The sequence below is a fragment of the Pelophylax lessonae genome (assembly GCF_965119305.1).
Source record: "Pelophylax lessonae genome assembly, chromosome: 9".
In the NCBI taxonomy this organism is placed as follows: Eukaryota; Metazoa; Chordata; class Amphibia; order Anura; family Ranidae; genus Pelophylax; species Pelophylax lessonae.
In genome coordinates this window covers 257236123-257248672 of record NC_138776.1, presented here as the reverse complement: position 1 = coordinate 257248672, position 12550 = coordinate 257236123, and the positions used below count along the sequence as shown (strand labels likewise).

Here is a 12550-nt window from a genome sequence, read left to right as displayed (position 1 = left end):
AGTGTACCTCCTGTGGTGTCGGTGTGTAGGTGTCTTCCTTGTTTGCCTTCTGTGCAGACTTCAGTTCAGTTTGATGATGATCTACAGCAGGGGTCTACAAACTCTATAAAGAAAGGGTCAGTTGGCTGTCCTTCAGACTTTATGTGACCAGTGGGAATAAACAATGCCCAATCTTTGGTATTAGGCGGAGAAATAGTTGATGTCATTGGAAGGAATGCCCCATTGCTGGCGTTAGTGGCAGGAATTATGCCCCATTGCTGGCGTTAGTGGCAGGAATTATGCCCCATTGCTGGCGTTAGTGGCGGGAATTATGCCCTATTGCTGGTGTCAGTGGTGGGAATTATGCCCCATTGCTGGTGTCAGTGGTAGGAATTATGCCCCATTGCTGGTGTCAGTGGTGGGAATTATGCCCCATTGCTGGTGTCAGTGGTGGGAATTATGCCCCATTGCTGGTGTCAGTGGCAGGAATTATGCCCCATTGCTGGTGTCAGTGGCAGGAATTATGCCCCATTGTTGGTGTTAGTGGCAGGAATTATGCCCCATTGCTGGTGTCAGTGGTGGGAATTATGCCCCATTGCTAGTGTCAGTGGTGGGAATTATGCCCCATTGCTGGTGTCAGTGGTGGGAATTATGCCCCATTGCTGGTGTCAGTGGTGGGAATTATGCCCCATTGCTGGCGTCAGTGGCAGGAATTATGCCCCATTGCTGGTGTCAGTGGCAGGAATTATGCCCCGTTGCTGGTGTCAGTGGCAGGAATTATGCCCCATTGCTGGTGTCAGTGGTGGGAATTATGCCCCATTGCTGGTGTCAGTGGCAGGAATTATGCCCCATTGCTGGTGTCAGTGGCAGGAATTATGCCCCATTGCTGGTGTCAGTGGCGGGAATTATGCCCCATTGCTGGTGTCAGTGGCAGGAATTATGCCCCATTGCTGGTGTCAGTGGCAGGAATTATGCCCCATTGCTGGTGTCAGTGGCAGGAATTATGCCCCATTGCTGGTGTCAGTGGTGGGAATTATGCCCCATTGCTGGTGTCAGTGGCAGGAATTATGCCCCATTGCTGGTGTTAGTGGCAGGAATTATGCCCCATTGTTGGCGTTAGTGGCAGGAATTATGCCCCATTGCTGGGGTCATTGGTGGGAATAATGGCTCAAGGGCCAGATAAAGGCAAGCAAAAGGCCCGCATCCCAGGGTCCCAGTTTGGAGACCCCTGATCTATAGGGAATGCGATGTATGTGATCCCTCCCTTCATAGTTTTTCCACCCTCACTTTTAATCTATGAATACTGTGAATTGCTCGTCTTGTGGTCCGAGCGTACTTTTGGTTTTGTTTTCCACTGTTTTTTTTTTTTTTGTTATGCCCTGCAAGCCTGGGTGTGCCCAATAGGCTCTGTACTGTACACTTTAAATTCTTTGAATCAGAATAAAAATTATTTAAAAAAAATAATAATTAAAATTACAATTCCGGTACAAAGCATTGCAAAGTTATTTACAATCGAAATAAAGTTTTATTTTTTATTTTTTTTATGACATTTACAGACATGACTAGGCATGATGGGAATTGTAGTTCCCAAACAACTGGAGGGCCATAGTTTGAAGACCCCTGGTTAAGATCAAAGCATAATAATGTGTTAGAATGGCCCAGTCAAAGTCCAGACCTAAATCCTATTGAGAATCCGTGGCAAGACTTGAAAATTGCTGTTCACAGATGCTCTCCATCCAATCTGACAGAGCTTGAGATATTTTGCGAAGAATGGGCAAAAATGTCCCTCTCTAGATGTGCAAAGCTGGTAGAGACATCCCCAAAAAGACTTGCAGCTGTAATTGCAGGGAGAGGCGGTTCTACAAAGTATTAACTCGGGGGGGGGGGAACCAAAATTGAACTTTTTGGCCCAAAAGCAAAACGCTATGTGTGGCGGAAAATCAACACTGCACATCACCCTGAACACACCATCTCCACTGTGAAACATGGTGGTGGCAGCATTATGTTGTGGGGATGCTTTTTCTTCAGCAGGGACAGGGAAGCTGGTCAGAGTTGATGGGAAGATGGATGGAGCCAAAAACAGAAGAAAACCCCTTTAGAGTCTTCAAAAGACTTGAGACTGGGCAGAGGTTCACCTTCCAGCAGGACAACGACCCTAAACATCCAGCCAGAGCTACAATGGAATGGTTTACATCAAAGCATATTCATGTGTTAGAATGGCCAAGTCACAGTCCAGACCTAAATCCAATTGAGAATCTGTGGCAAGACTTGAAAATTGCTGTTCACAGACGCTCTCTATCCAATCTGACAGAGCTTGAGATATTTTGGAAAGAAGAATGGGCAAAAACGTCCCTCTCTAGATGTGCAAAGCTGGTAGAGACATCCCCAAAAATGCTTGCAGCTGTAATTGCAGGGAAAGATTCTACAAAGTATTGACTCCGGGGGGTGAGTGAAACCTTTCCCGCACAAAGAAAACGAATAAAGACGCTCCCTTGTATGCAAGGAGGTTCCCTTTCTGAAGGTTTCCCACATCGTGAACATGAATTGAGGATGCTCTCCAGTGTGACTTCTCTGGTGTGTAAGTGTTTTTTCTTTTGCAGTGAAACATTTTCCACACTTTGAATATCAGTGCACACCCGTGTGAATTTTCTGGTGCTTAAGAAGGTTTCCTTTGACAGTGAAACCTTTCCCGCACTCTGCACATGAAAACGGACGCTCCCCTGTGTGAGTCCTCTGGTGTATAAGAAGCTTTCCTTTGGCAATGAAACGTTTCCCGCACTCAGCGCACGAAAATGGACGTTCGCCTGTGTGACTTCTCTGGTGTCTAAGGAGGCACGGTTTGGTAGCAAAGCTTTTTCCGCACTCTGAACATGAAAATGGACGTTCACCTGTGTGACTTCTCTGGTGTTTAATAAGATCTCCTTTCTGAGCGTAAAGTTTCCCGCACTCGGAACAAGAATGAGGACGCTCGCCCGTGTGAATTCTCTGGTGTAGAAGGAGACTTCCTCGGAAAGTGTAAGATTTCCCGCACTCTGAACATGGATAAGGACGCTCGCCCGTGTGAATTCTCTGGTGTCTAAGGAGGCTTCCTTTGACAGGGAAACATTTCCCGCACTCTGAACACGGATAAGGACGCACAACAGTGTGAGTTCTCTGGTGTTTAAGGAGGTATGCTTTTCTAGTAAAGCATTTCCCACACTCTGAACACAAAAAAGGACGCTCTCCTGTGTGACTTCTCTGGTGGATATGGAGGCTTTGTTTGGCAGTGAAACTTTCCCCACATTCTGAACAGGAATAAAGATGTTCATCCATGTGAGTTCTCTGGTGTCTAAGAAGTTTTCCTTTGTCAGTGAAACATTTCCCACACTCTGCACATGAATACGAATGCTCTCCCGTGTGACTTTTCTGGTGTATAAGAAAACTTTTCTTATCAGAAAAGCATTTTTCACATTCTGAACATGAATATAGACGCTCACCTGTGTGAATTCTCTGGTGTTGAAGAAGTTGTGCTTTGACATTGAAACACTTCCCGCACTCTGAACACGAATGAGGACGATCAGCTGTATGACTTCTCTGGTGTATAAGAAGGTTTTGTTTCTGAGAGAAACCTTTTCCGCAGTCCGAACATGAATAGGGACGCTCACCCGTGTGACTTCTCTGGTGTAGAATAAGATTTGCTTTTCTAGTGAAACATTTCCCGCACTCTGAACAGGAATACGGACGCTCCCCTGTGTGACATCTCTGGTGCGTAAGAAGGTTTTTTTTTTGAGTGAAACATTTCCCACACTCGGAACAAGAAAACGGACGCTCACCCGTGTGAATTCTTTGGTGTAATAGGAGGACTCTTTTCTGAGAGAAACATTTCCCGCACTCTGAACATGAAAAAGGACGTTCACCTGTGTGACTTCTCAGATGTATTTGAAAATTTACCTTCCCATTGAAACATTTCCCGCACTCTGAACATGAATAAGGACGTTCGTCTGTGTGAATTCTCTGGTGAGTAAGAAGGCTTTCTCTGTAAGTAAAACATTTCCCACATTCTAAACAAGAAAATTGATGCTCACCAGTGTGACCCCTCTGGTGTTGAAAAAGGCCTGTTTTTTGAGTGAAACATTTCCCACACTCTGAACATGAAAAGGGACGCTCACCTGTGTGAATTCTCTGGTGCCTAAGAAGGTTTCCTCTGTGAGAGAAACCTTTTCCGCACTCTAAACAAGAATAAGGACGTTCACCAGTGTGACTTCTTTGGTGTATAACGAGGTTTGCTTTCCTACTGAAGCCTTTCCCGCACTCTGAGCACGAATTTGTATTTTTACCCTTGTGACTTCTCTGGTGTGTAAGAAGTTTGCTTTCCTCAGTGAAAGATTTCCCGCACTCTGGACATGAAAATTTCACAACGATGTGAGTTTTAAGATGTAGAAGAAGTTTTGATTTTGTCTTAAAATATTTCTTGCACTCCAAACAAGATAACGACCTCTCTCCTGTGGGAAATCCTTCGTGGATTAGAGAAGACTCCTTGGGTATAGATGGAGGTGTTGATGAATCTGCACTGTGAGAATGGAGATGGATATCTGGAGTAACAGTATGTGATTGGTCAGAAGATTCCTCAGGATTGGAGGGATCCATTGATGTCTCCACATGGTGTGGTCTGTGGTGTATAATTTGATTTACTTCTGGAGAATGTTGGGCTTTAGGTTTTGCATTGTAACCTAGAGATACAATAGGGTTTCCCTCCGAGATATTCCTGGCATGGTGTCCACCTGTTAGAAAGCAAAATTCAACAAAAGTTCAAATTTTACAGTCACCAATTATACAAACCCAACTCCAAAAAAGTTGGGACACTGTACAAATTGTGAGTAAAAAAGGAATGGACTAATTCTACAAATCTCATAAACCTATATATTATTCACAATATAATATAGATAACATATCAAATGTTGAAAGTGAGACATTTTGAAGTGGCATGCCAAATATTGGCTCATTTTGGATTTCATGAAAGCTACACATTCTAAAAAAGTTTGGACAGGTAGCAATAATGGCGCTTTTCCACTGCATGGAACCTGAACGGTTCGGCTCGCTTTTGTGCTTTTCCACTGCTGGTACCGCCTGGTATGGTGTAGGAATGGTTCGGTACGGTACGGCGGCGCTTTTCCACTGCATGGAACCGAACGGTACGGCTCTCAAAAACAGTACCACCTCGATTGTGGATCCAAGAGGTACCATACCCGGTACCATATCCCACAATCCTTTGCATGCAGTCACTACTAGCCACTGATTGGTCAGAGAATCCCACCCACCCCGTTGTTATCCCACCCACTTAACTTAAACCATACCGTACCGCACCGAACCGTTCCAACACCGTAGCATGCGGTACCAGCAGTGGAAAAGCAAACCGGGCCAAGCAGGGCCCAGTAGAGCCGAGCCGGTACTTGCAGTGGAAAAGTGCCATAAGAGGCCGGAAAAGTGAAATGTACATATAAGGAACAGCTGGAGGACCAATTTGCAACCTATTAGGTCAATTGGCAACATGATTGGGTATAAAAAGAGCCTCTCAGAGTGGCAGTGTCTCTCAGAAGTCAAGATGGGCAGAGGATCACCAATTCCCCCAATGCTACGGCAAAAAATAGTGGAGCAATATCAGAAAGGGGTTTCTTAGAGAAAAATTTGAAATAGTTTAGAGTTATCATCATCTACAGTGCATAATATCATCCAAAGATTCAGACAATCTGGAACAATCTCTGTGCGTAAGGGTCAAGGCCGGAAAACCATACTGGATGCCCATGATCTTCGGGCCCTTAGGCCCCTTTCACACATGCTGTCCATTTGTCCGTTTTTCATCCATCCGTTGAAGGGTGAAAAACGGACATCAATGTATCTCTATGTAAAAACGGATGACAACAGATGATCATCAGTTAACATCCGTTTTCATCCGCTTCCGTCAATGTCCGTTTTTTTGAACGGATGAATGCCCTATTTTTCATCCGTTAAAAAAAACGGATCGGACGAAAAACGGATGACAACGGATGAAAAACGGTTGACAACGGATGAAAAACGGATGACAACGGATGAAAAACGGATGAAAAATGGATGAAAAACGGATGGAAACTGATACATTTTGACGTTACTGAACTGATGAACTGAACGGACCGTGTGTGTGAAAGGGACCTTAGACGGCACTGCATCACATACAGGAATGCTACTGTAATGGAAATCACAACATGGGCTCTGGAATACTTTTGTCGGTGAACACAATCCACCGTGCCATTCGCCGTTGCCGTCTAAAACTCGATAGGCCAAAAAAGAAGCCATATCTAAACATGATCCAGAAGCGCAGGCATTTTCTCTGGGTCAAGGCTCATTTATAATGGTCTGTGGCAAAGTGGAGAACTGTTCTGTGGTCAGACCAATCAAAATTTGAAGTTCTTTGTGGAAAACTGGGACGCCATGTCATCCGGACTAAAGAGGACAAGGACAACCCAAGTTGTTATCAGCGCTCCATTCAGAAGCCTGCATCTCTGATGGTATGGGGTTGCATGAGTGCGTGTGGCATGGGCAGCTTACACATCTGGAAAGGCACCATCAATGCTGAAAGGTATATCCAAGTTCTAGAACAACATATGCTCCCATCCAGACGTCGTCTCTTTCAGGGAAGACCTTGCATTTTCCAACATGACAATGCCAGACCACATACTGCATCAATTACAACATCATGGCTGCGTAGAAGAAGGATCCGGGTACTGAAATGGCCAGCCTGCAGTCCAGACCTTTCACCCATAGAAAACATTTGGCACATCATAAAGAGGAAGACGCGACAAAGAAGACCTAAGACAGTTGAGCAACTAGAAGCCTGTATTAGACAAGAATGGGACAACATTCCTATTCCTAAACTTGAGCAACTTGTCTCCTCAGTCCCCAGACGTTTGCAGACTAAAAAGAAGAGGGGAGGCCACACAGTGGTAAACATGGCCTTGTCTCAACTTTTTTGAGATGTGTTGATGTCATGAAATTTAAAATCAACTTATTTTTCCCTTAAAATGATACAAGTTTAAACATTTGATATGTCATCTATGTTGTATTTTGAATAAAATATTGAAATTTTAAACTTCCACATCATTGCATTCTGTTTTTATTCACAATTTGTACAGCGTCCCAACTTTTTTGGAATCGGGTTTGTATATGAAAACATTAATGAATCAGATTACATACAATACATCAAAACTGATTATAGAACATTATGCATTAATGACCTTGTTATATCAAGGAATGGAGATGGACCTTTCCTATGTTGTACAGTATCTCCTCCTCATTTGTTGGGAACATGACGTTATATTGAGGAATGGAGATGGACCTTTCATATGGTGTACAGTATCTTCTCCTCATTTGTTGGCAACATGATGTTATATTGAGGGATGGAGATGGCCCTTTCTTATGGTGTACAGTATATCCTCCTCATTTGTTAGGAACATGAAGTTATATTGAGGAATGGAGATGGACCTTTCATTTGGTGTACAGTATCTCCTCCTCATTTGTTGGAAACATGACGTTATATTTAGGAATGGAGATAGACCTTTCATATGGTGTACATAATCTCAATCTCATTTGATGGGAACATGACATTATACTGAGGAATGGAGATGGACCTTTAATATGGTGTACAGTATCTCCTCCTCATTTGTTGGAAACATGATGTTATATGACATTATATTGAGGAATGAAGATGGACCTTTCATATGGTGTACAGTATCTTCACCTCATTTGTTGGCAACATGATGTTATATGACATTATATTGAGGAATGGAGATGGACCTTTCATATGGTGTACAGAATCTAATCTCATTTGATGGGAACATGACATTATACTGAGGAATGGAGATGGACCTTTAATATGGTGTACAGTATCTCCTCCTCATTTGTTGGAAACATGACGTTATATTGAGGAATGAAGATGGCCCTTTTATATAGTGTACAGTGTCTCCTCCTCATTTGTTGGGAACATGACATTATACTGAGGAATGGAGATGGACCTTTCATATGGTGTACAGTATCTTCACCTGATTTGTTGGGAACATGACGTTATATTGAGGAATGGAGATGGCCCTTTCATATGGTGTACAGTATATCCTCCTCATTTGTTAGGAACATGAAGTTATATTGAGGAATGGAGATGGACCTTTCATATGTTGTACAGAATCTCAATCTCATTTGTTGGGAACATGACGTTATATTGAGGAATGGACATGGCCCTTTCATATGGTGTACAGTATCTCCTCATTTGTTGGGAACATGACATTATACTGAGGAATGGAGATGGACCTTTCATATGGTGTACAGTATCTCCTCCTCATTTGTTAGAAACATGACGTTATATTGAGGGACGTAGATGGACCTTTTCATATGGTGTACAGTATCTCCTCCTCATTTGTTAGGAACATGACGTTATATTGAGGAATGGAGATGGACCCTTCGTATACTGTACAGTAAGTATCTCCTCCTCATTTATTGGGAACATGACATTATATTGAGGAATGGAGATGGACCTTTCATATGGTGTACAAAATTTCAATCTCATTTGTTGGGAACATGACATTATATTAACATAATGTTATAATACCAATTCTACTAAACTTCCATCTGGCCAGTTACTGTAATTATAGATATATCGATGATGTGCTTATTGTCAAAAGTTAAAGTTTCTTAGTCTTTCCAGCACAGATGTCCCCACCTGAACAAATGCAACATGAATTGCAAGTAGTTAGGTTTAGCCTTTGTATATGGAAGGGATGCCTTATTTAGAGAGCTGTGTGGATGTGTTATAGCCTGGTCCTAGATATCTCAGTATATTGCTAAAAAAATAACTCGATGTGTTTCTTATTACAAAAACTAAAAACAGGTACTAATATCTGTAGGAAAAAAACATTGTAGAATGTTAATCTGGGGAGCTATTCAATTGCCTTTTGGGATTTTAAGAATTCCTTTAACCTGAAGAATATTAGGCGGAACTTTATATGGGTATTTGGCTTTCCTCTGGATCGACTACCGCTTTAAATTATTTATTTTGTTTTGGATGAATTTGATAGACCTATGCTTTATCGTAACTGATGTAACATTGTTAATACTTTATACCCATAGAGGTAAAATTAAAATGTGAACTATTTATTCATTTATAGTTTGTTACTTACTTGGGTCTAAGTGCAGAGAAGATTCCTCCTGTTTACTTTTCATAATCATCTCCCCCTCCTCCATAGACTGCTGATCTCCACTCACCAACGTCTCTTCTTCTTCCTCTTTATCCTCGACTTTGATGTCTTTCAGTTCTTCATCCTAAACCCCAAAGATGATAGAATACATTTGAAAAAGGAAACAAGAGCTTATATAGAAGAATGTCATTTAATTGTTTAGAATACATTTTAGGTCTACATGCTCAGTCCCATCTACCTGATGATGGTGAGGGATGGTGTGATCTTCCTGCGTGGAATCCTGGGAATACAGAGGTCGGGGACATCTCTCTGGGGGAGCTCCACTCACCAATGTCTCTTCTTTTTCCTCTTTAATCTCAACTTTGATGTCTTTCAAATTTTCACCCTAAACCCCAAAGATGATAGAATGCATTTATAAAATGGTACAAGAAGATACATAGAAGAATGTCCTCTCAAGTTTTAGAAAATATTTTTGGATCTACATGCTCAGTCTCATCTACCTGATGATGGTGAGGGATGGTGTGATCTTCCTGTGTGGAATCCCGGGAATACAGAGGACGGGGACATCTCTCTGCTGGGTTCCCATTACTGGATGCATCTGTAGGAAACACACACACTGACTGAATACATTGTTTCTATGTGTTTATCAGATGATGGGGGATCTAGGTGGATCCTCCGTACTGCTCTCTCCTTTACAATAAAGTCTCCTCTTACCCGGTGATGTGAGGGGCGGCTGATTCTCCATCATGACGTCCTTGTAGAGATCCTTGTGTCCTTCTAAATACTCCCACTCCTCCATGGAGAAATAGACAGTGACATCCTGACACCTTATAGGACCTGACACACACAATGATACAGTCACCAAGTATCTTCTAGGCACAGTTAACCTCTGTTGTCAGGCAGTGAGGTGGAGGCACTGGGAAGGGTGCTGTCCCTTGAGGGCAGATGCTGGGTGTTAATGTCTCACTATAATTTTTCTCACTACTTTTATGATTCTATGTAGAAAAAAAAAAAAGAATGTATTTGTCACTTCTGGCCTCCCATAATGCTCTTCACCTGTTCTTTTATGTCTGTCTTTTTGATACAGGGGGCAAACAGGAATGTTTCCTCCTAGAATGCTCCTTATGGTAAGTAGCCAAAGGCAGCCAGCAATCCTCCATTAACATACTGTAAGGTAGAGAACTGAAGCATCACTTCCATCAAATCACAAAAATCAGGAGCTTTATCACTTATTCTATTTACTGTAGGGATGTTCATTCCTTCTGCTGCCTTGATTCAAACTTGTACTGTAGTTCAATCGTATTCTCCTCATATTCTGATCCTGAGAAGACATGATGTCCATTATCTCACATTGATGAGAGCCAACAACCCCGAGACAGCTTTATGGAGGATGAATAAATGGCTCCATATTTAGGATGCATCCGGTCTATAAACCAGAGGCTCTGGATGGACAGTTGGATAAATGGTTCTATATTTAGGATGTATCCGGTCTATAAACCAGAGGCTCTGGATGGACAGTTGGATGAATGGTTCTATATTTAGGATGTATCCAGTCTATAAACCAGAGGCTCTGGATGGACAGTTGGATAAATGGTTCTATATTCAGGATGTATCTGGTCTATAAACCAGAGGCTCTGGATGGACAGTTGGATAAATGTTTCTATATTTAGGATGTATCCGGTCTATAAACCAGAGGCTCTGGATGGACAGTTGGATAAATGGTTCTATATTTAGTATGTATCTGGTCTATAAACCAGAGGCTCTGGATGGACAGTTAGATAAATGGTTCTATATTTAGGATATATCTGATCCATAAACCAAAAGAGACATCACAGTGACTATGGAGGAAGAGGACGGACATATAGTGGGGAAAATAATTATTTCATCCCCTGCAGAGTTTGTAAGTTTGCCCACTTACAAAGAAATGAGCGGTCTAAAATTTTTAACATAGGTGTATTTTGAAGGATGGAGACAGAATATCAACTAAAAATCCAGAGAAAACACATGATAGAAATTTATAAATTGATTTGCAGTTCAATGAGTAAAATAAGTATTTGATCCCCTACCAACCAACAATAATTGTGGCTCCCGCAGACTGGTTACAGTATGAGCTCATGTGGTACACAGATTAGTCCTGTCAATTCAAAAAGGAGCTCCTATGTGCGCATGCACGTGGTGCCCGGAGCCGACATGTTCTGACGGAGCTCCGACCGCCGCCGGCTTTCCCCAACATAACATCAGCGATTGCAGCAGCGGAACCCGGCTCCTTCGGCGGGAGCCGACAGTATGCAGTGGAGAGCACCGGGACCGATCAAAAGGAACTCCCCCAGATCGAGTATACACAGGCAAACAGGCTCAGCCCCTGCATCAGGCCGCACCTCTTAAAATGGCGTCAGATCAGAAAGGCCGAAGCTACGCCACGGCCTTGTCACAGAGTGCAGCTTCTTCCCCGGAGGCATCCACATCTCGGCAGCCACCCTCGAAACCGCAAGTATGCCAGCTTCCAGACCACCCTCTCAAACCGGTGGTCAAACACATTCCTAAACAGGGCTGTAAATTGGCCCGTCTATTGCACGCCAATGACCTTATTGATGTTTGAAGGGACTTCCACCCCACCGTAAGAGATTTCACCCATTATTCCTCAGTTCACAAAACATATTCCTGTATTGATCATATTTTTACGTTTTCGTCACAGCTTTCGGCGGTCATTAATTCACAGATATTGGAGGTGTCTTGGTCTGATCATTCTCTGGTACAGGTGTCGCTTCGGATGCGGGGCATCCGACCGGGAGAGTTCACGTGGCGTCTTAACGCCTCCCTGTTGAATGACCCCACAATATTTGCTGAGGTAGAGACGGCTATCTGTCAATACTTTGGGGATAATGTCCCCGAGGACACGAATCCGAGTATAAACTGGGCGGCCCACAAGGCAACGATTAGGGGCAAATTGATCCAAGTGGCAGCCAGATCTAAACGTATTCATATGCAGACGATTAGGGAACAGGAAGAGGCTCTGAGACTGCTTCATTTGGAACATAAACAGAACCCTCTTAGAGACATTAGACACAAAATTGATGCTGCACGGGTGGCCCTCAACCTCTCCCTTACTACCAAAGCAGAAAAATATATTCAATGGTCGCGCCATCGGTTTTACACACTGGGAGACAAACCTTCCACTCTTTTAGCACGGAAACTGAACCCCCGCCCTTATAATCCTGCACTCCCCGCTTATGTCTTCATACGGGCAAACTGTCCCAAAATCCTGACTTGATAGTGCAAACATTTTACGCGTTCTATTCTAAACTTTATGCGTCCCCACAATCACTCAATACTTCCAAGGTTGAGGCCTTCCTTAGTGATGTCCTACTCCCTCA

General features: G+C 43.0%; 2 protein-coding genes across 2 annotated transcripts in view; both read right to left on the bottom strand.

The window, feature by feature from the left end:
* The window catches only part of LOC309564402 (uncharacterized protein), an 880901-nt gene that overhangs the window by 710495 nt on the left and 157856 nt on the right, over window positions 1-12550 (bottom strand).
* Window positions 1-12550, bottom strand: part of LOC309563410 (uncharacterized protein) — a gene marked incomplete at its 3' end in the record, with an annotated part of 173873 nt that overhangs the window by 124790 nt on the left and 36533 nt on the right. Inside the window, exons 4-9 of the mRNA XM_082267804.1 lie at window positions 9891-10065; window positions 9677-9774; window positions 9415-9561; window positions 9159-9300; window positions 4044-4739; window positions 2616-3875 (exon numbers count right to left, since the gene is read on the bottom strand). Of these exons, the coding sequence (XP_082123930.1) occupies window positions 2616-3875; window positions 4044-4739; window positions 9159-9300; window positions 9415-9561; window positions 9677-9774; window positions 9891-10065 (2518 nt within the window). The remainder of the gene's footprint in view (window positions 1-2615; window positions 3876-4043; window positions 4740-9158; window positions 9301-9414; window positions 9562-9676; window positions 9775-9890; window positions 10066-12550) is intronic.